Source organism: Bombus impatiens, unplaced genomic scaffold (genome assembly GCF_000188095.3).
Source record: "Bombus impatiens unplaced genomic scaffold, BIMP_2.2 scf_0058, whole genome shotgun sequence".
Taxonomy (NCBI): Eukaryota; Metazoa; Arthropoda; class Insecta; order Hymenoptera; family Apidae; genus Bombus; species Bombus impatiens.
Window position 1 is genome coordinate 543,241 of NT_176477.1, and position 23,567 is coordinate 566,807.

The 23,567-nt window shown below is 39.2% G+C and overlaps 2 protein-coding genes across 5 annotated transcripts; one reads left to right on the forward strand and one right to left on the reverse strand.

Annotated features, from left to right (window-relative positions):
- Positions 1–1,868: 1,868 nt before the first annotated feature.
- On the forward strand, positions 1,869–22,349 carry LOC100742086. Of its 4 annotated transcripts, none has more exons than XM_033324661.1 (8): positions 1,869–2,124; positions 12,666–12,884; positions 12,976–13,642; positions 16,996–17,239; positions 17,321–17,463; positions 18,460–19,016; positions 19,146–20,990; positions 21,237–22,349. In XM_033324661.1, the coding sequence occupies exons 3-8, from the start codon at positions 13,511–13,513 to the stop codon at positions 21,298–21,300; spliced, it is 2,985 nt and encodes a 994-aa protein (XP_033180552.1). In that variant the 5' UTR covers positions 1,869–2,124; positions 12,666–12,884; positions 12,976–13,510; the 3' UTR covers positions 21,301–22,349. The 4 variants fall into 4 exon arrangements, with proteins under 4 accessions (XP_033180552.1, XP_012249096.2, XP_012249101.2 ...); XM_012393673.3 differs by having other exon boundaries at positions 19,152–20,990; XM_012393678.3 differs by having other exon boundaries at positions 19,146–21,036; positions 21,237–21,358.
- A 602-nt stretch (positions 22,350–22,951) lies between these two features.
- On the reverse strand, positions 22,952–23,567 carry LOC105681893 (extensin-like). The gene has a single exon (XM_033324667.1). It carries the CDS (start codon positions 23,402–23,404, stop codon positions 22,952–22,954), a length of 453 nt encoding a protein of 150 aa, XP_033180558.1. The 5' UTR covers positions 23,405–23,567.

Below are 23,567 nucleotides of genomic sequence, written 5' to 3' on the forward strand. Positions count from 1 at the left end.
CCTCGATATCCGAAAGGTGAACAAGCGTTTGTGTATCACAAATATCGAAAATTTTTCAACAATCACGATTTATATGTAAATCAATTATTTAGTGACAATAGGTAATACGAATATCAGATCAACGTTTCTTTCGCTTGATTCGCGACGATCTTTATGCATGGACATTCTGTAACGTTGACTGAGCTGTTTGTTAAATTATTTCATTGCGATAATAGGATGTTTGGTATTTGGATCACAGCAATACATTATCTTGTTCGATCGCGTTTTTTGATTCTAAACGAAGTCCAATACAAATGGGAGAATACGTATAACACAGTGATGTACAAATCGTTGGTATATCGCATACGAAACTGATATATATTACAGTTTTTCTTCCTAATAAAAGTAAGAATAGTAAGAATATTCTATATATTTATGAAAAATTTATTTTATTAAAACGGGATTTAAATTATTTTAAGAAATAGATGGTTTATTTCTAACGAGGCACATTTTGAGCCATGTATATTTTTTCTGTGAACAACTATGCTTCTTTGTGCGGATCTGTATTCGAAAAACTTAAACATCGCAATTTCAAAGAAACGTAACTCGATCGAGAAAGAGAACAACGATAACAAATCAATCCGCAGATGGTTTATATTGGATATTTACGACACATGAGTTTATAACTTGAGAGTATCGGCAGAATAAATATTAGAATGTTAAAGAGTGTGGCGAACTGAAGTTTCGAGTTTTCGAGCGTTACTGTTATTCGAGACAATTGACGATCGAGGACGAGAATCGCTCGTTTGTCGCTTTTTTTGGCATTTTCGAGCTAGTAGCTGTACGAGGCACGTCGTAGTTTGTATTGTATAAAACATAAAACACGTATGTAGTTAATGAAGTGTTATGTATAATCCAACTCTACAATTTTCTTACCTACGCAGGAATACAGGATGAGCCTATGGTAGGAACTGCATAGAATGCTTTTTGTCGAGCTCAAGGCCTCGGCGAGATGTGAATGAATCTAAAACCTGTTCCCCTCTGCTTCTTCTTACGTGTATTCCACCTTCTTTTAGAGAAGTCAGGCACAGGCAATAAGCTCGTTGAAAGCTGCCTTAGAACCTGGTTGAATCGAGTTTGTTACACGGACTGAAATATAATCTACTTCGCGTGTATTGTCCACCGTGTAATCCTTTTTGTTCTGTCGAAGCTTCCTTTCAATACTACCTACTCGTGAAATGTTGACCGAATCGATGATTCGTGTTACTCGACGATCTCGAGTATCTTGTGAACTCTTGGGTTGAAAATGGGCGTAAAATTTTGTTTATATGTTGCGAAACTGTACCTCGTGCATTGTCCAAGAAACTCTCCACACGAAGGAGAAATCATAATAATAACAGATTCAAAACTGCTTTCAATACTTTCCCCAAGTAATTATAGTGATGTGGCTGTTATCATTCGTACCGAAAGCGACAACCTATTTGTTCCATTGTGCTGTTTATAGCAGAAGATATTTAAAGTAGAAATAATTACAACTGAAATTAAACCTTTGTCATACCTTAATTATAAGTAAGATCTCTGCAATAACTGCGAGTCACTAAGAAGTCCACCCGAGAGTGAAAGAAGATAGCAGTGTTTGATAAGATCGAAACGGTTCTAGCGCGAAAAAGGAAAAGAAAAAGAAAAACGGGCAGACGATGGAGAGTGCGAATGATTTACATACACTTTACACCACCCCTGTTTTCATCGAGTAAAACGCTATTCGCAAATACCTACTACGGACTACGGACCTTCTCAATTCCATCTCTTTACACTCCCCACTCCAGAGCCCACGTGCATCGGTGCGTAGGCAACCCTGGCGTTTCTCGGTGCTGTCGCTCCACTCGCCAGTTTCGACAGAGTCGTGCCGGTGATCGCTTCTATCGACTGATTCGTCAATTCGATACATCAGGAATACGTAGTTCGATATCGCGTGAATCGGCGTCGAAATACCAATCTTCGATCGAGTTCGGATCTCGAAAGTTTCCTTACTTTTTTGTGAAGTTAACAAAGTTTATTTAATCAGTGCTTTACGATATACTCGTGATTCTTGGTTTCGTGTCTTCTTATTATGCATTTCATTTGAGGAGCGTCTTCTAGTCAGAGGTGAGTTTCTCTTATATTTTCTCATACCTTTCCTAGGATTTTTCGTAAATCGTTTAATTCTGATAATTAGGTTTCATTTCAGAAACGTTTCATATTGAACGAAGATTGACATTTGTCGACGGGTTATTTATTTTCTCATTTGTGCGTTATTATAGGATACAGCGTCGATGTATTGGTCTGTTGTAAGATATAATTAGAGAAACGTTTCTTTCTTATTTTTCTTATTTGCTTGTCGGAACTTTGACTTGGAATTTGTTCGAAGTGCTACTTTGTTGCGGCAACGCTATGTTTTGGGCCATTTACAAACGACTTGGCTCGTGTTCAGAGCAGTTTGTATCGATGTTTACACGAACAGTTCTAAAGTTCGACATTAATTAATGTCTGCCTGGAATTTTTGCCCTCTCGTCCTGTTCGAATATCTCACGTTAAATTAAGAAACTTTTATCTTTGTGGTTAATAGTATCATAAAGTTCTTTTTTCTGTGTGCGAAGAGAGAGCTTTTACAGAGACGCGTTCTAAATATGGATTCTTGTTTAAAGATTTATATAGCAGATTTTCAAGAAGTAATATATCCCTAGTTTTGTTCTGTGTTTCGCTTCTAAGAGGAGTTTCGCCTAGTAACCGAAGTTCCTTTGTCAATTCACGACCAATTAACAAAGCACTGGCGAAATGTCTCGCGATTCTCTTTATTTTTGATAATTTCGACGTTACCAAATTTTTTGTTCTTGGAACATATAATAGATATATCGCTGTACAAAAACGCGTCATTTTAATCCAAGAACGATTTCCTTTTATTGGAATTTCAGTTTCGATTAGAAATAGGAATTCTTCGCTTTGCGAATTGTTTACATGGAACTGAATGTCGAGAGACGGTTGGCCTTGAAGACTACAAAATAAAATTTCGAGTTTATTAGCTGATTTACCGCGTATAATTAGCAGGTTAGGTCCCTATAAATCGAATAGACAAGTTGAACCTGCATTCTAAGAAAGTGTAGCAACGATGATCTTTAACTGTTCTTCTGCAAAAAAATACAAATGCGTTTCTGCGTTTCATTGATAGGTGTTTAAGGGTCGTTGATTTAATTTAATCTAATTTAATTTAATTTAATTTAATACATTTAACACATCCGTGTTAATTATAATCACAGTAACCGACGATAAATCATAGGCGAATTCTTTTCCGTGAAATGAATTCATGGATTCGCGAAATTGGAAACGAACTTGAATTATTTGTCACTCTTCATGACATGTATTCTTATAAATTATCTCGCTGATAATGCTAGTAGCCACTATTTAATCATTTGCAAATCTTTTCACTAGAGAATTGAAATGTAATCTAATTTCGGAACGATAAATTTTCGAATAGTTAATTTAAACATTTTAATAACTAAAGCGATTGAAAAATTTGACGTTAACATTTTTCTGTTTTTTTTTTTTTTATATTACATGTAGCTAATTCCAAGCAATGAAAATTAATCTTTGAAAGCAGAATCATTTGAATATACATAGATTATTATTACGACGAAAGAAAGATTAGAGAATTTTTACGTGATTCTACTATTTTAAAACAGGTATAGCGACTATTGTATATACATATACAAAACTATTTTGCCAAAACAAGAGCAAAACAGTAGAATTGTACTTAAAGCATAATACTGTTGACACTATATACATTGGTTACACATGGTTTGGTAAATATTTTTCAACGTTGCACTGAGCAACCGTTGTAATCACATTGTGTTCCAAAGCACGATGCTACTTGAATCGATAGAATCACTTACAGAATCTGTTTTCCTTGAGGTCGCGCATTTCGCAAAAAATATTTTGCTTCGATATTTATATAGCCTAAACAGATTTTCCGAAGAAAAAAATATTTCTTTCTAACAGGTACGATAAAAACAGGCGGTGTAAAGTATATCAGTAGATTATGATATTATGTAATACCATTGTCGTCTTACACAATGAAAAGCAGGGATTTTTGTATACCGGTCGAAAGTGACGTTCTTGATTTTTTGGAACGATAGATTATCGTCTAGATCGATTGGATTCAAATGTTAAGCCGGTAAGTCGCTTGCAGCTTATGCGATGAACAATGAACGGCAATTTGTATGAAGAAAAATGATGAATGAGCGTATAATGGACGGTCTTACAGTTAGACGTAGGGACAGGGAGATTGTTTCTTATGTTGGAAGCGCAAGACGACATTACGTTGGAGAAAATTGTATTGTACGACTGCTGATCCTTATTGTTAGGTTGCCAACTCGGATATCAAACGATAGACGTTCCCTTTGTATGGGCGTTAATGACGATCGCGACCCCTTGTTTCATCTAGTCTTCTTACAATTAAACCCAGCTCAGCGAGTAGCAATCGCGTTCTCCTTTCCATATCTGATTTTTATTGCTCCATGCTTTCAGCTGCTTGTCATATTTATCCTGTTTAGTATGCTCTGTGTTAACGAGCTTCGACCGGATCGAGGAATAACTTTCCCGATGTTAAAGGTTGGGATCTTATAGTCGGTTGAATCATAATTTATGACGATCCAGTAACATTCCTAAACTATTTCCCAAATGGCATGTCTCGAATGTAAAGATTAATATATTCTTTCCTGGAATGTTTCTAAACATAAACGTGTCTATTTCGGGTCTCTGGAGGCCCGAAAGACCGAAGAGATAATTACTGACGCTGGCTCGCTATGCATATCGCAAAGGCGATTTGGGTGTCCCTTGAAACAAAGCGAGGATCAATGTCGGCCGTATTGATGCAGGTTATTCTATATCGGCGTCAAAGGGGAGAAAGAACGAACGGTGATTTCGCCAGGCAACCTGAACTCACCTGGGTAGATTTGTCGATCGATGACGTCATCCTCGACGACTCGACGAAACAGCCACTCCTGTATGTACCTACCTGTGGCCGTATACGCGTGTTCAATGCTTGTGAATAAAAAAGGATGAAGCGGACGGCAAAGAAGAGGCACGGCGAAGCTAGCCAATCGGGCAACGAACTCTCTGCTAGCTGATACACCTCTTTCTCTTCATCCTTTCTCACTCTTGTTCTCTCTACAGCCTTGTCTCTTTCTCTTTGTCCTGCTTTCGCTTCGTCGTGACTCCTTCTCGATTCCGCGACTGTTCGCTTCACTCGTTCTTCCTCTCTTTCCATTTCGTCTCGACTCCCTTCTTCGACCTTCTTTGTCCCGATCTAATCTCGTGATCTCCATCTGACCTTCCTCTGGCGGAACCATGAACGTGTGTCATCCGGGCCCTAGATAACAGGGAGCAAATGAGAAGTTATCGCAGGTGCTCCTAGCGTTAATAAAAGGGTAGGGCTGCCACACAGTTGATCTAGGTGTGGTCACGTTTGGTAATGGATCAGGATGGATTTATTCAGATTAAAACGGGGGAGGGGGGTTCTAATTGCACGACACTCGTGAAGTGTTTATCGGAGATACTTTACGGTTTTCCAGACGGTGTTGGAAATAGATAGGTACTGTATAGTGATATCGATTAAAGTGAGGTCTGTTCGTTGATTCAAATGATGATTCAAGTGATGTAGAAATCGTTACACGCGAAATTCTCGATCAAATTTTCTACATTTATAGATTTATCGGAAACGGATGCAATCCGTAACCGATAAGATGTACCGTAAACTGCCAATTAGAATATTTCTCTTGTACGAACGTGCTAACCCAGTTTTAATAATCGTACAATTGTTATTTCCACGTGTAAAGTATGAACATCTCTGACGAAAGGATTAACGTTATGATACATTAAGTTACGCTCATCAAAAGCTCAAAGATGCGTTAGAAAGTCGCAGAAATTATGAATAACGTTAGCAGTTAGACAATATCGGACGAAATTAAGCGGAATAAAGAGACTTGTAATTATACGAAGCATCATGCGAGATGCATTTCAAAAATATTTGAGAAACCAGGACCTCCTTTAAGTTTCTTCAGATGCTGTAATACATGTTCTTTATCCGTTGAATCTCGGTCGTGTTTCTCGTATAATTAACGAGTAAACTGATTGTGCAGTTCTATGAACGTTATAATGCGGGCCAGCATTCTAATTATGCGGCTTTTGCAAGTAAACACTGGTGATTTTGTTTCTCCAGCGTGGGCATTATCGTTGTTACGTCGTTACTTTCTGCCCATGCGATTCGCTATACTGCCGTTATTAGTCTCAGACGTTATTTTACGTGAATATTTGGAAAAATTGGAGAGTGATGCATTTTCGTTGTCCGCTGCGTGTTTGTCCTTACAGTACTATTATTTTTTCATATTTCTTTGGGTATTTGTATTTTCAATGCCGTTCTCAAGTCCCGTGAGACGGAAATTTAAATGCCCCTTTAAAAAAAAACTTGTCAAATTGTCAAAAAAAATTAATCTTTAAGTGAATCGATAATTGAAGTCTACAACGTGTATCCCTCGAGTCGTGGCAACGGCAAACGAAAACGAGAATAAACGCTAAACTCCCTAAAAAAAGGCTTCTTGAAACGCGCGATTTTTTACGATTCTTTACGAGTTTAAGCAGATTTTCCGGTAATACTACCGAAACATTACAATACAAAAACCATGTGAACCAAGCGTTAGATTATTTTATCGACTAACTGGTAGAATATAAATTATATTTTTATCATACCAAACTTTTCATTATACTTGAGAATTCTTGATTGACAAATTTCTAGTCATACAGCGTTCTAAACGCCCTACATCGAGCTATGCTAATAATAGGTAATAATCGCTGTTCAAATTTGAGGTATCACGATCCATCTAGCGAAATTAGTGGCGCATATCGTACGATTCATCGTAAATTCCACGACGAGAGCAGAATTACGATAACTATTCGATCTAATGGATCGATCTATTAAAGAAGTACCACCGTGCCATTTTACATGAAAGCAACGTACCTGAACGGTACGCTGATCGTTTCTCTCCGCCAGCATATTTAATGTGTTTTCTTAATTACACATACACAAAGCGATCATTAGCGCGAAACGGTATAATTATGGGACGACCCTAGGCTAAACTTTATTCCGTAAAGATAGGTAATTGCGTCTATAGCACGTGTCATGCTTATGAGTTGCTTCTCTGCAAATAAATTTATCCGTACGCGTATTGTAACTTTCCTTTCGCAGCCACTTGCCACGGTCTGAATAAACGTTACGAGAAGATACATTGCGCGAGAATTAAGTGAATTAAAATCGTAGAACGTACGTAGCATTGTTACATAATAATTGAATTTGTTGTTTAATGATAGTGTAACGATATAATGACGATATTAACGTACGTTATACCGGTACAAACGCGTTCGCAGTATTTGCACTTGTTACGTTAATACGTAATAGCTCGTTTGGTTAATTGCGTAAATACGTTATTCCTTTAGGGAGATTTACAGTGCATAGTTAGCAGTTGAGAACTCGCTTCGTTAAAAGCTGAGCACAATGGCACAATGGAAGCTAGGTTAATGATTTCACGTAGGATGTAATTAGTGCGTGGTACTATTGTGACGATGCGTAAATGTAAGGTGGCTGGGCTTCCGTCGTTTATTAAAAATTCTAATCGTGATCAATGGATAGAATTAAATGCCAGAGGCAACCATTTTCTTTGTAAATGCATATATCACTGGCGGATGCATTATCTTGCCGTTTGATATTTCTTATCGGAATAAGATCTCGACGAAAACGTGACCAGACAAGAGAGAGAAAGAGGTAGGGGGTGGGGAGAGAGGGGAGTCTATCGTAGCAGTAATGGTTTAAGTGTAAAAACGGTAACTACGAGGCAAATTCTGACGATGAGTCACCAAAGTTTTATGGAAACACGAGTGCAACGTGCCTGACCGAATAATAGAATTATTTCCATCGACGATCGACACAATTGCAAAAAAGCTGGAAGCTCTTGAAAAAGGTCTTCAGTCAAGGGCCACCTGACCTCGTATATACCTGCCCCTATGGGAACCTGTCCTTTGGAAGCCCATGGTTAGGGTTTCTAGTGTGTTATGGAACAGATGTCGATTATCCTCCCTCTTTGTCGTTCTTGTGTACACCTCGCGTACGTTGCCTACGATTCTCCCACGCTGAACGTATTGTCTCATCCGTTTTCCCTTTCTTCTTTTTCTTTCTTCTTTTCATTATGTTCTTTCTCCATCGAGCGTTTGCATCGAATCCATTCAGCGTATATGCTGCCGTTAGGTTTGATTTTCAACGAACTGCTTTCAGAATCGTCTGTGCGATGATTGACAATTGTTGTCAGGTTATCGGGCAATAATGTAAATTCGTGTACCGATAACTGGCGTTTAATTGTCACGTGTAGTGGTACCGCCATGCACGATTTCTAATCCCTGTCTCGATAAAATTGACATTTTTTATTTTACGAGATTGAATTTACTTTATTCGTATTTTAAATCATGGAATTTGTATTGTTTTTCCATCTTTCTCTTTTCGTTCTATTACTCAACGCTTCTACGATATGTTTCTCGCAAATTCAATCATCGATTAATTCGAAGACCTACATAATTCGCAGTTCCGATCTGTTCCTGGCGAGGACTTCCGGTTTCGTTGAGGCTCAAGACGAGCTCGTACAACCCGGCACCACCAACATACTCAACAATGAATCGCCAGGTAACGATCTTGCCGCTACGTAATATTTTACATGCATACCTACAAGTTCACACCAGCCGCGTTAATTCTCGTAAGCCGAGCACGTCTCATCTACAATTTCCGCGATTCTCCCACGTTGGAACAAACATTGTTCGTTTTTCGAGTTCTCGGGACAGGGCGAACGCGAAACAACCACATCCTGGTTCGTGAGTTTACATAAATCCATCGCGTTTCGTTTATCCTGAAAACTCTTAGATCTCTGATCTCTCTTCTCTTTTTCGCTTTTGCACTTTCCCTCTTTTTCTCTAGACTTTATATTCGATATTTCGGTCCAACCCGCTCTCCTCTTGGACGTGTTCGTACACAACGAAAGGAAATACCAGCCGGTTCTTCCACATAAAAACATTCATCCCGTTATCAGAGAATTCGAGTAGAGGACAAGGAGACAAACTTTTATTGCGGTAAACGCGCCGCTAGTTATCTCGATTTGTTCCAATGGTCAATGGTAGCGCTCTGTCCGTCATGCTACTGCCATGTTCCTCCATTCCTGCCCAATACCTCTTCTTCGTTTAAAATTTGTATGGACTTTGCAAATAAACATTATTCTATAGAAATGGTGTACTGTCCATTCGGTGTCTAAATCTTTGCCCTGTTCTTTCGTACGGCAACCAGTGAAAACATGATTTCATGTTCAAGATTTGTACCAGTTGTATGACAGGAGTTTTATAAGAAATCGAGCAATCAAGTAAAATGTGTTCTGATACGGACGTGATATATGTACATCGTTTTTCGTATGTTTTTCGTATGGTCAGGGATGGAAACTTATTAACTTTATGGAGTCGAATTTTGTATATGAAATAATTTGCAGATAAGATTGGTCTTATTAGAGATTGTTTATTAATAGATAAGTCGTCAAGCTATAAACATTTGGAAAAAATATTTTAACTAGCTCCATTTTCTATCGAATTTACCTTCTCGATTAATACTACCGTCTCATGGAAATACTCGATATTTTTCCTCGTATCCTCCGTAAATATCTCGACGAGATAACCGTCGCAGTAAGTTAAAAGTTAAACGCAAGGACAGCCTGTGTCTTCTAGATCATGACACGATTCTCATCGGGGCGAATGATCGCATTAGATTTGGTTCGTTTAAGACGGAATGTAGGCCTGTTGATGAAAATTCCCAGCGATCGAGAATGCTGGCTTGTTTGGTACACATTTACGTTGCTTTAAAAAAAGGACACCACGTCGCGTCGCGTTCCTGGAACACGTTTGCCAGCGTTCATTCAACGCCTCGTACTTCGCTTGGAATGGGCTGAAGTAAAAAGTTGTAATTATCACTGACTACTCTGAACGATTGCACAAACATTCTGTTGCCATCGTGCTGGCTACTAACGAGGTACGTCCACCGGGTGTTCGATTTCTGTGAAACTTGGCATGCCTGTGAAATAAGAGGAATATAAGAAACGCGTACTTATACGAGTTCTTCTTCAGCAACTACTGCGATTGAATACAGGAGAAGTGGAATATGTAGTAGTTTGAAGACTTGTATTACTATCATTGCTTAAAATTTATCGAAGATAGCGTTGCTTGGATTGGCTGGTATGCAGAAATATGCACTGTATATGGAAAGTGAGGTTGAATATCTTGGAATATTTCCGATATCTAGGAATTTCTAAGCGAGATTCTCTGTATGGAAGCGATCGAAGAAACTATAACGTCAAAGCGATTCGAAATAAAAATATCTTATTTTTAACCACGGAAGATGTTTGTTAAACCTTTATTATTTCAATTTTATCATATTTCATATTCGGTTAACTCTATCGATTGTATCGATCTAAAAACATCCTGCGATAACCCATATTTATCGAGCCTTAGATCCTCGTGAACATTCCAATCCGACATTCCAAAACATTTTCGCCGATTAAATTAAAAACGAAGAACGTAGTCCCCAATCTGGTACGATTCTTGGATCGGCAAATCCGCTTTCTACGCGAGTCGATTCGCTGTGGGCTATGGCAGTTCTTTCGAAAAAAAGACCAGTCGAGGACAAGCGGTCGATGTTCGAAATCATGAATCTGTGTCAGACGACGAGTGTGTTCGAGGACGCCCGAAATCTCATAGTTTTACTTTCTACGGTCCAAGTAAACGAAAAAATAGTGCACAAACAAAAGATTAAAACCAAGAAAGGAAGACGACGACGACGACCGAAATACCGTGGCACCGATTTCGTTCGGCTGGTTGTCTCATGGATAACGACGAATCATCGAATCGAATATCGATTTATCCTTTAGCTTATACATGGTGGATACAGTAACCGTGTGTTAACATCGGATGGTATATCGAGTAATAAAATGGAACCGGTTCTTCGAATTCGCAAAAGGAAAGTTGTGTTTTCTGGACTCGTCATCGTCCACGCAGAGATGCTCATTTTTGCGGCAAATATAGAAGAGAAGATCGCTGAATTATGCTTATGTTAAAATTACAAAGAATTAGAAATTAAACTAGGATTATGTTATGAATTATGAATTATGTATCGCACAGCGAGAAACGTTATATATCACGTCGAAAAAATGAATTTTGGTAAATAATATTGAAGCTTACGAGAGTTGTTAACGAATTGAAGCTGTATGGGGAAAGTGATGGGGAAAAAGAGTATCGAGTGAAAGTTGCCGGGTTAAAAGTGTTGAAACGTTGCTCCCTAATGACGCGAAACATAATTTTTGGAAACTTTTACTTGGCTAAAGTTTACTCGGAAGCTTAGTACTTCGACTTGGAATAATTTCCTCGAGTCCTATTGCAAACGGTGATTACATTTTAAAACAAAATAGACAATGGGCTCTAACGAAGGACGGCAGTCGTATTTTAAACCAAGTTATGCACGTTCATCATCAATTGCAGCGACCATTCATATTCTCACGTATTGCAAGCTGTGAAAGTTAATCAAATGACGGAGCTATTTTCGTCTTACCTTCGGTAAATAATGATTTACATACTTTCAATTTCTTTCATACTGTGATACCTGACAATAAAAAATTGTTGAAATCTTGAATTCAAATAACGGTCGACCAAAGCTTAAATTTGCTCTTGCCTCTCTCTGATAAAAAAGAAGACATTATTGAAGTTATTCGATATTTCCAGAGTTTCATTTATTACGTGGAAAGTACAATAATACGTAGTCTGTAAAATAGAATAGTCGTCAACGCTAAGAAACGAATCAGTGGCTGGCTAGTAATGGGACATCTTAGGACTGGGCTGTACGTTTCGCGAATAAACGACTATCGCGATCTTCTCACGCGATTTTTTCTCTGGGCGCCTGTCGAAGATCAGAGACCCAATCACCCACATTTTATGCTCAACTTACTTTCGCTGGTTTTAATAGCGCAGCTCCACAGCAGCATGCAAATGCATACAGCAATACGCACGCTGCTTTTAACCTCTTGCACCTCCGTTTGTAGCCAAAGGATGCAAGGCTAACCACGTATCCGAGCGGATGTAACGCGTAAAAATATTGCCGCTATCACACCGCTCGATGAGTTTTCGTGTTTGACCCCTGCTTCAGCCATGATGCACCAATGACTTCCCTCGGCGAACACAAATTTATGGACGAACTTGAGAAAAATTCTATTTATTTGCGCGTACATCTTTAATTTTATAACGTCGATGTATCGTTATTACGTTCTTAGTTACAAAAATTCCTTATAAAATTACGATGTTTCATGAATTTTCCCAAAGATATGCTTACGATGTTACTCGTTCTCGTTTCAAACACGCAATTCGATTAAAACCGATATTTGAGTAATTCGCTATAAAGTAGAGAACTAAATCGTAATCGTTAATTTTACCGGATCGTCTCAACGTCTCGTTAGTTAATAACTATCTGGAGACTCGGGCTGGAACATGGAACTTGTGCAACCGTGCCATACGTCGTATTTCATATTTTACAGCGTATAGCTAGCCTGTGCAGACACGCGGTCATAGCGTTCTACTCCAGGCAGATTTTTCGCACGGGCTGCCAGCGTGTACGTACGCACGCGGCTGCTTCGAAGGCATGTCCAAAGCACGTTTAAACGTCGACTGGAATAAAGTCCGGTATGCACCCGGCTGTAACTGTAATGCATCTCGCGTCACCTATGATCTCGCACCGTTATGTTACCTTGAAATAGGTGAGTAGCCAGTTGGTGGCTGTGGCTCGGCCCGTAAACCCGACCTGCAAATTCGAACCGCAAACTTCGCTCACTGTTTGATAAACGACAGATATTCGTTCTTGAAAGCGGACCGATGCTTACATATACGTTCCGTGGGGAGCGGGAAAAAGCTAGAACAGGCGGAAAAAACGAGAGCGTGGAAGAGAGACGAACGCGCGACGGGAAGCTGGCTCGACAGGAAGCGGCCGTTTCCGGTGTTCGGGACGACATCCTGATGATGAATCTATTTCCGAAGGAGAAACAGGCGGGGGCGAGGCTCGTGGCTGACTGGTGGGGGTGTGGAATCGAGTTTTCGGTGCACGATCGTATGAATGAAAAGTCGAGTCGAAGAGGAAACCAATCAGCTGGTGCATCGTGTCTGGTTTCGTTCTACCTCGCTGGCTTTTCTTAAAACGGCGCGTGGGTGCCGTTTTTCTTTCTTTGTAACTCGACGAGTTTTAATCGGTGGCTCTAGCCAGTCGCGTTACGCGTTGCTGTGTTTCCATGAAATCGCGACGATCGAACGGGTTTATGAGAACGATCGCGTTGTTCGTCGTTAGTTCGATACGCTCTGTTGTGATTCTCCGCGAAAAGTTGCACAGAGGATGGGTCGGTATTTTGGTTTCGGACGCTGTAGCGCGAGAGAAGGCTGGAGAGAAGGGAGAAGGATGGAGAAACGTGGAAGCAGCTTTGACGTCGCTCGTAGGATTTGGGCAAAGGGACGGATTAAAACGAAGGTGATATCTCTTGATTTGTCTAGTTGTGATGGTGTGGATTAGAAAGACGTTTGTGATGCTTTTGACGTGTTACACCTAGGGAGGACTCAAACTGCTAGGAATTGTTGTTTCATATAGGCGTTTACGTTTATATCGTGGCATTTTTAGTGTGATCATTAAAAGTTGCGCTAAATATATGAGCTATGTACATATAACTACAAGCATTATCTGAATTTTTTGTGAAAATCAAGATTCGTGTTGAAACGCCCGTATCGAATGGACTGGTAGATTTGCCGCAATCAAAGGCCTCGGTATTCTATGTTTTATATTATAAGTATAATGTTCGTTTCAAAAAAGGCTATTAGACGCCTTAATTCGACTCGAGGAAGCGCAAGAAGATTTATAACTCGCGGGCAAAAAATGGTAATTACCTTTGCAATCTGAAACGTCTGTCTGGACCGTAAGGTAATGATATGTTTGAAAAGCGATATATAACTCGAATATAGTCTGGCGAAAGTCGAGAGAAATTTTATTAATACTTGTTGATATTGTTTATCGTTCGATTAAAAAATGCGCTAATCTCGTCCGTATCGTGGCTCCGAGCACTCGTCTCGCGGAGAAAGCTCGAGTTAATTTTTAATTTTGTAACATAGGCATGGAAAGTTACAGAACACCCTGAGGTATAAATTAACTAGGCGTAACGTCAAGTAGAAATGCGCGGTACTCGTTGGAATTATCAGCAGTTGGGACATGAACTGAATCAGACTGACTGTAAATAGCTGGTAATGATAACGTAAAAAGACTTCATTACGTTTTCACTAGCAGTTGATGTAGCAGTGCTTGATATGAAAACGATAAATTCTCACTTTAAGAAAAGGTAACGCGTAATATTCGAACAGGTACAGATCTGATTTGGTTTGCAACTATAATTGGTCGAGTCTATTTGACGCGAATCGTTGAACGACTTCGTTAACAGTCGTAATTGCGACCGGATGCGTGCAACGTCTCGAACGTGGCGCGTGCGTGTGCGCTTCGTCTAGGAAAAATGCGTGCCACTTCGTCGCGACATGTGCTCTATGTGATATACACTTATACGGCCGGCCGGGACACGTGGGCAACGCTACATGCGCTTTTTTCCCTGTCTCCACACCCTGTTCCCTCTTCTCCAATCCTAGAACATTGTGCCGGTGCTGCCTACATAACGGGTGATACTTATCGAATCAGAATAAATTGGCGAAAGAAATTGAGCAGCGTTTTGAACATTTTTCCTTGAGATTTGATCGTAAAGGATAATTTTGATTCGGAGCGTTAGAAGGGTAATGTATTTAACAATGAACACCGAGAAATCTACTTACATCGAACGCAATTCATATGGGCGATATTTTTAGACGATGTGCAAAACAAATCGAAACAGTTCACCGATCGCTTTGATGACCCATAAATTCGTAAATTGCGTTGCTTCGTACGGTGACATAAATAATACGCTTTTTTCTGTTTTATTTTTGTCGATTATTTGTTTGTTGATTTTTTGAATCAGTGAAAATTTATGTTTAATACCTTGTGCTTAATACCTCTAGCAGCCTCATAAACTACAAGAAGCTCTTTCATCTCAATGTTACTAATGTACATTAACGTCGCGGTTTTCAGTGGTCGTATTAATTCTCGTCGGTTATGATTAATAGAAATAATCATGGTAAAGTATCTTCTGAGTATATCGTGGTACGTGGTTTAAATGTATATTGGTAATATTCTTAATATTCAATACTAACCCTTCACTTTGGACTAAGCGTGGGTTCTTGATTAATTGCGTATAGAATATTTCTATCGAGCCTGATATTTTGTTGAATACTCCATTTCGCATCCAGATATACAAGTTCCGATCGAATGACACGTAAAAGCCAGCACGACGCGATTCCTTGTGGAAAAAAAATACAGAATCAAACTTTTTCTTTTCTCGGCAGAGTTTTCTAAAAAACCGAAATTGAAAGTTTATCAACTATGCTTGAACGTGGCTAATTCTGGACAGGATGGGCAGTAAATAATCGACAGGAGGTTATTCTACGAATGAAAATAAATAAAATAAGAAAATGTAGAATAACATTTTTCTGTTTAGGAAAATTCATTTTCAAGGAAATCGAAATTTTATTTTCAAGAAAATAGAGTTTGAACATGTTTAGTTAAGAATCGGGCTAGTACACGTGTATGATAAATTTTCAATTCTCTAATTTTTTCTCGGAAGCAAAGCATCTTGTGAAAAAATTGCATTCTACATTCGACTTACTTTCATACGTAGAATGATCACTCGACGATTTAAGTAATCGACTAGTCGAGGTGTAAGTAGTCCCGTCCAGTTTAGAATTAACCATGTTCAAATATACTTGGTAAATCTTCAAACTCGGTTTCCTCGAAAACTAAGCCGAGGATGAAAAGTTTGATTTTATATCCTTTTTATTTTTCTACAAAGAATCGCGTCGTGCCGGCTTTTACATGTTTGTTTTTGACTGATTTTATATTTTCACTCTTTGGCCTGTATGATGATCGGATAAAAGCGAGGAAGTTATTTATCTCAATCATATAGGTTTAACCGGAGCCGGTTGAGGTAATTAATCGTAAAAAAGTGAAACGCGGTCGCGATCATTGGACGCGTGGTGGAATATCGAAGAAAACGGATCGAGATACGAGGAGAGATCGCGGCATGAAATGACGAAGGGCGTCGGTTATTATTAATCGTTGTTCGTAAGAGAGACATCGAGGAGGAAGTGGTGCATGAACGCGATCGTTGCTGGAACTTGAGAGAGGGCCGTGGGCAAAGCGATCGCTCGTTTTTGAGACGCTCGATATGGGTGGATGTAACTCGAAGCTGGGAACGGGTAACGTACTTTCGACCGTAGCCGTTAAGGCGTAGAAGCGTGGTAGTGATAAAGTTGGCGTGAGTAGGAGAGAGACTTGTTTTTCGTTCGCAGACCGATACCTATAGGAAACGTTGCTAAACGTTCCTGGAATGCTGGGAAAATGATCGTTCGATGATCCGAACTTTTACTAAACTTTATGCGTCTCTTTGTTCATTGTGATTCGAGTGTTGGTACAATGTCTTCTTCCGTTCCTTCTTCTATATTTCTTTTTAACTTCTAAATTCTAGAGTATTAATACAAATGTATTTATATTAATATTTATTAATTAGTACTTTTTATATATAATATTAATTATTTATAAAGGCACATGAAAGTTACGTTTGGTTGTTAATAACGATATATCGTTTATCGATAAAAGCGCAGCAATTGCAAGTCATGAATATCTTACAAGAGGAAACTTATTCGGTTGCAGTCAGTCGTATCTATTCGCTTATGTAATCTCGATATCACCACTTTTTTCAGGCTATCACGATGCGTCTGTTCAAACGACAGTGTTCTGATACCAGCCCACAGCTAGTTTCGGCTACTCCATTATCTCAGGATGGAACAGCGCCTTTGACAGTGGCAGAGGAAAATTTCGGTGGAAGTAGTAAAACACTGCACAAGGAAAACGATGGATTAGGTCGGATGTCCATGAAGGAAGACGATAGCGAATCACCGTTCTTGAAACCATCGTCGACGGAATCTTGCGCTCCGAATCGAAAAGGTAACGATTAAATACAGTAGTAAAACCGTAGGGTACGACGTAGAATGAGAATTAACGTATCGAATCTGGTTTACGTCACAGGAATTTCGACATGGGGCAGAAAAGTAGGTCGAAGGTGGGATCAGTTAAAGAGATCGGACAGCTCCGAATTGCTTTCGGTTTCAGGCCGACGGAGACGATGGAGCCCGAATCGAAAAGGCGGTGTAACAGACGAGAAAGAAAACGTAAATATGCTACCTTCGTTCGTTTAACTAAATAACTTAATAACTAAGCTGATTCAGACATTGCCACTACGGTAGGTAAGTAGCAAGGAATTTAATATATTGCAGTTTTTGAACACTGAAATTTAGTCAAGTAGCTTAGTGAAACGATCAGTTAAGCCGATCCAAATGTTTAGATTTTTTGGTCAAGTAAGCCGCAATTGGTCGCAGTCTAAATTTACATTTTTTAATGCTAGGGAGTTTGGTAATTATACTGGTTTATAGGCACAAACTGTTTTTCAAACAATCTGGGATATTTTTTTAAATCAGCTAAGTAGAACAATTTTTTTGGAAAGGTTGAAGAAAATAAGTAAAATTATTAAATTTAAATTCTATCAAATATTAATAAGCAAATATATGTGCGATATTATGACAGAATATTTTTCCATCATTATAGTATTAATTATTTGATATTAGTTGTGTATTGTTTAATTGTTAGAGTTTAAAAAGTTTAAACAATATGTTTTTAATAATGTTCCTCTAGTTATATTAATAAAATCATTATAATCATATTTTCGCCTATATTCTCTTCTTTTCTCCTACTTGACCAGAAAATCTAAAAATTTGGATCTACTCGACTAAACCCTTTTATTACATTACTGGACGTGCCTTAAACGTTTAGTAGCTTACCTTCTGCTGCTGCCGCAGCGGCGGAGTGTCCATGAGGATTTCTCTACGTACAAAAAAAAAGAAAAAAAAACTAAGTTGCTTACTTGTTACTTACCACTTGACTGGCCATGTCTGAACCTTTTGAGTATCTTCTTTTTAACCATATATCGTATTATACACAAGCAAATTTTTATCACATAGTTGTATTGTTGTATCTTTTACATTAAAATCTTTTAAGCAGCTGGAGAAAATATGTTATGGATAAAAATTATATACAGAGTCACGTATTTATTCGTATCTTTTTCCGATCTAATGCTAAATATCTGATTTGATGGAAATCGTGATTTCCAGGGTATCAGTGGTTCATTTGAATTACCAAAGCCAAAGAGAATTTCCAGAGTGGAGTCGTTACGAAATTTGTTCAAAAGCAGCGAGCGAGGTAGCGGCTTCTTGAACAGCGACGTGTCAGCTAAAAATGTGACGATACAAGAGGAGGATGTTACCTGCATCAGTCATTATCCGATGGAAAAGGCTTTGAGCGAGGGTGCCATAAAGAATGTCTCCTTACGTGGGAGCTTGAACGATAGTCAATTAGATCGCGAAACGATACTTCGCGAGAAAAAGAAGCAGCTCAGTCGCAGCATCCAGAACCTCCAGGAGCAACATCGAGTTTTAGATTATATTTTGAAGAACCAGGATATGCTTAAGACTCAAGAGGGAACGACTTTCGCGAGAGAAACGTTGGAAAAAGTCAGAAGCACGAGTCCTAACCGACGAACGAGTCAGACTGCGACGGATGATGGCAAGAGCAGTGTTTCCACGCAAACCGCGAGACCTTTCAATAACCATCTTAGCAATATTAAGAGGAATCTGTTCAACGTTCGCGCAAGTGGCAGTGATTGTGACAGGTGAGGGGATTACATTTAAACATACCTATTTAAGCATACTAAGAAGCTACTTTTACTTTGGTACTTAGTACGCTTAGCTGTGCAGTCTTACATTTCTCGAGACCACTTCTTTTAAGTTTCTTCTTTCAGTTTCAGAGCCGACAATCACAAATCTTACTCAGCGACTGGCCTGGAGGAGCTGATGAGCAATTTGCGATTAGGATGTGACGAAAGTGGTTACGATTCCGACAGCACGCGAGCTGGCGCCGATTCTCCAGACAGTGAGAACTCCGTTCCACCGATGTTAAAACCCCGTAGTTTCTCCATAACATCGGACGATTACCATGGCATCGATCTATCGTTACCAGTCAGCACACCGATAAAACAAGAAGTGACAACGGGAACGGAAGAAAACGAATCCAGTCCTTCTTGCCTTGAGGATACCGTCATCATGAACAAAAGTTTATTAAACAAATCGGTAACGACGAACATAACCACAGTAGCTTCAGATGGAGACAGCACGGACAGTTGCGATGAGGATACTTTCATAGGATTTACGGAATATTCTGTGAACTGTACAGTCGGACAAACAAAATCTAGCACCGTGGCATCTACGTCAGAAAGATGCGACGGTGGAACGTCGAAAGTATCTTTGAGTGGAGATTTCAAAGATAAAAGAACATCCTCGACCATACCTATGAGCAACGAACTGTCTAAGATACCGGAGAGAAAGTTGTTCGCAAACCCGGTACAAACACTGCAATTGTCGCAAGCGGTGAGGGTGCACAATTTACAAAAGTCCCAGATACCGTTAAAGTCTCGGAAGCACATCGACTCCAGCGTCTTAAGTTTGTTGGATAACGCGGCATCTCCGTGCAAGGATAGTCCACCAGCGACGAAAATTTGCGCGACACTTGTCAATAGCCCCCTGCAGTACTATAGTCCAAAGAGATCGCGGTCAAACATGGGACCGGATGATCCCGAGGTTGTCCATTGTAGAAACAAAATAAAAAAATCCGAACAAATAACTAAAGTCGATCATGCAACGTCAATTCCACCAACACCAGCGAAGACCTTGGTCCGTCGAGAGCTAAAGACTATGAAATTGTTCGTGGAGAAATCTGGGAACCTTGGCATTTCCGTAGAAAGAAAAGAAGCTGTTAGACCTTTCTATGTGATTTCAAAGATGGACGTAAATGGAGTGGCAGCTAAATCGAAGCAATTTCGAATCGGTGACGAGATCGTTCGGGTTTGTGGACGTAGGCTGCGTGGGATGTCGATCCTCGAAGCTAGAAGCGCGTTAAAAACATGTTCGGGAACCGTGGAATTGCAGATAGCCAGAGAACCGGCTTTCGCTTTCGGTGAAGAGCTAGGTGACACGTGGGGCGACATTCTTGTACGCACTCGAAGCGACTCCGAGGTGTGGATTCTGAAACAAGAAAAAATGAATGAAAAAATGAAAGTTGATGTTTCCGATTCCATAAATGTACGACAAGAAACCCCTTCTCAGTGTAAAATAACCGGTGCTCTGACGAAGGATGGTACGAACTTATCCGCGAGTTCTATGGAACGAACGAAAAGCGAAAGTGAAGCAATTGTGAGAAAAGAACCTAGCGAAAAGATGACTGGCATGAGAAAATTTCAGGTAGTGCGAAAGCGAGCTGTCATTCCGGTTTCCTGTTCCCGTAGGGCGACTAGTTTGTCCATGAATTTGTTGACCATCACCTTGGAAAAGGGTGCTCCGAAGAAATTAGGCTTTTCTATAGTAGGTGGATCTGATAGTAACAAAGGATCCATGGGTATCTTCGTGAAGGATATCATGGCTGGTGGCCAGGCGGCCGAAGAAGGAACTCTGAGAATCGGAGACGAGATTTTAGCGATCAATGGAATATCGATGGACGGATTGACGCATGCGAAAGCGTTGCAAAGCTTCAAGGCTGCCAAAGCTGGGAAAATGATTCTTCACGTGGGTCGTAGAGACCCCACGCATAAACGGTTGGGTTTGAAACGATAGAGAGAATTTGGGTGTATATAACTCTGAGTTAGTTTCGGTGCTTTGCTTCTTTAATCAACTATCTACCGCTACTGCTTTCTACTTACGTAACAGATCTTTGTCTTTTGGCATTTTTAACTAATAACAAATATAATTCACCTTTAAATTTAGTACCGAATTTAAAATTAACTTCTCTAAATCTTTATTTTATATTTCGACATATTAACCAAAAGCTACTTATATTACAGATACATCATTCAGTCGAAGTCGTACGATTGCCTGGATAGACTAACGGAAACTGGAGACGAATAAGGAATTCGAAAAATCGATCACGGACAATCATCAAAATCACATTATATCTCATTTTTTTAAATGAAATCCATCGAAGATTGAAGTATTACTATCTTTTCTCGTTTTTGCAAGTAAAAAGACGATGTATATATTTCATGTACGATAAAGCACGTTCTTACGATTCCTCGCCATTGTAATATAGATTAGTAACTGTCACATTTCATTTTCGACGAGTTTGATATAAACAATCGATGTATTTTCTTTTACGAAAATTTACATACCAGTGATCGATTTGTAATCAACATGGCAATTCTCTTCTCATGTATTCGTTATTCTTATGCAAATGAACTCGTTTTCTTAAGATGATTATTGTGATATTGGTTGACTATTACTAACTTTTGTTTTAGTCTAACGAGATCCATTAATTTTTTTTATTTGACAAACAATTGATTTATAAACGTTGTTTCTACTATGATAAGTCTACATAAATTATTTAAACAATCAAATTCGTTGCAATATATAGTAAGTTAAGTAGTAAAGTGAAGAGTAAGAAACGTACGCGTTGATCTTTGTTATCGGTTCGTGTCAAAATTATAGTTCGGAATTATACTCGACTTTTATAAAAAAAAATTGATCCATTTAAATGCGCCTTCGTTTATGATATCACAATCATGAAGATCAATGATGATTATAACCATAACTGTAACAGATCACTATACATAGTCATATCCTGTTAGATATAGTACGCTAACACTTCGGATCATGGCTGTTCAATTTATTTGTCAGTGTAGCGCGGATTTCACCTATGTTTTGTTTAAAAAACACATGTTTGTTTAATACGAGCTATACGCAAGTTCGAGTGGAGATTTATTTACTGGGATGAGTACTCATCATTTACTTACTACTCAATTATGTCGTAAGCGTAGTATTTAGTTGGTTAATAATGTTAAGCTACTGACTGACATCTAGAATGTCTACCTGAGAAAAATGCTGTGATATTCATTGTAGTCGTATTAGCTGCTATCGTACAAACTGTATTTAAAATAAATCTGGTTTTGTTGATAAATGAATGTACACAGTTAATTCGCTTTCTCCGTTCTACAATCTTTTGACTAACATCTAGCTTTAAGTGATTTCTTTATTAAGGACGTAAAATGAATAATTAATGTAGAAGTGCCGTACAATTGTCTTGATCTTTGTATTAATTGGATACAAAAGTTCTATCTTACAATGACGAAAATTCTAAGGAATTTATAAAGTTCGCATATATTGTAAGAAAGACTACATAGATACGCATAACATTACTTGCGATTAAATTTTTGCACAAACCACCTACATATTACGAGCACAAAAAGAATAAACGCTTTTACAGTTACAAACGTAAAAACCTTATATAGTAAATTCTGTTCTGATCTCAACAATAATAATGCATATTTTATATTTTATATCATCTATAATTGCATTACAAATACGCTGGTATATAAAGAATAATTCTAACTGGAAGCGACCTTAGGATAAATAGAAAGAGGAAGAATCTGCAATTATTTTTACTAAATAACAGCAAAGTAACGGTATAATCATTCTGATGGAAAAAGGTAACTAGGTCGAGGATCTCAACCAAATTAGTTGAACCAGGATAGCTAAGTCGAGATTTTGGTGTAGGATAACTAGTCTAAGAGATTGGAGGTAGATAACGTGGGCCAGGGCGTGGTATTACGTGATAACTACGTGGAGGAGCGGATGCAGAATAACTGGGTCTAGAGATGGGAGAATAGTTATACTTTGAAGTCGGAGTAGAAGCTGGTGCAGGATAACTCGGTAGAGGAGCTGGGGCAGGATAACTGGGTGGAGAAGCAGGAGCAGGATAGCTAGATGGAGGAGCTGGCGTAGGATAACTGGGCGGAGGAGCAGGAGCAGGATAGCTAGGTGGAGGAGCTGGGGCAGGATAGCTGGCGGGAGGAGCTGGCGTAGGATAATTGTATCCAATAGTCGTGGGACGCGCTGTCGAGTAGTCATATGTCGGACTAGAAGCCGAAGAACTTGCAAACGATGCTGCGTTAGATGCTCCGTAATTATTCACCGTTGGTCCGACTGGTCCAATTATTTTAACCGCATTGGACGACATTGCAGATGCGGTGCTTGATGCGTAAGTGACGGGTGCTTGAGAAAGTTGTTGGATTTCCTGACCATATGGTGGTAGATAAGTTGGCGCTGGTGTAGAAACTCGTATTGACGGAGGTGATGTTGAAACAGGCAAGTAGGTTGGCGACACTGGTGGAGGCAGAGGA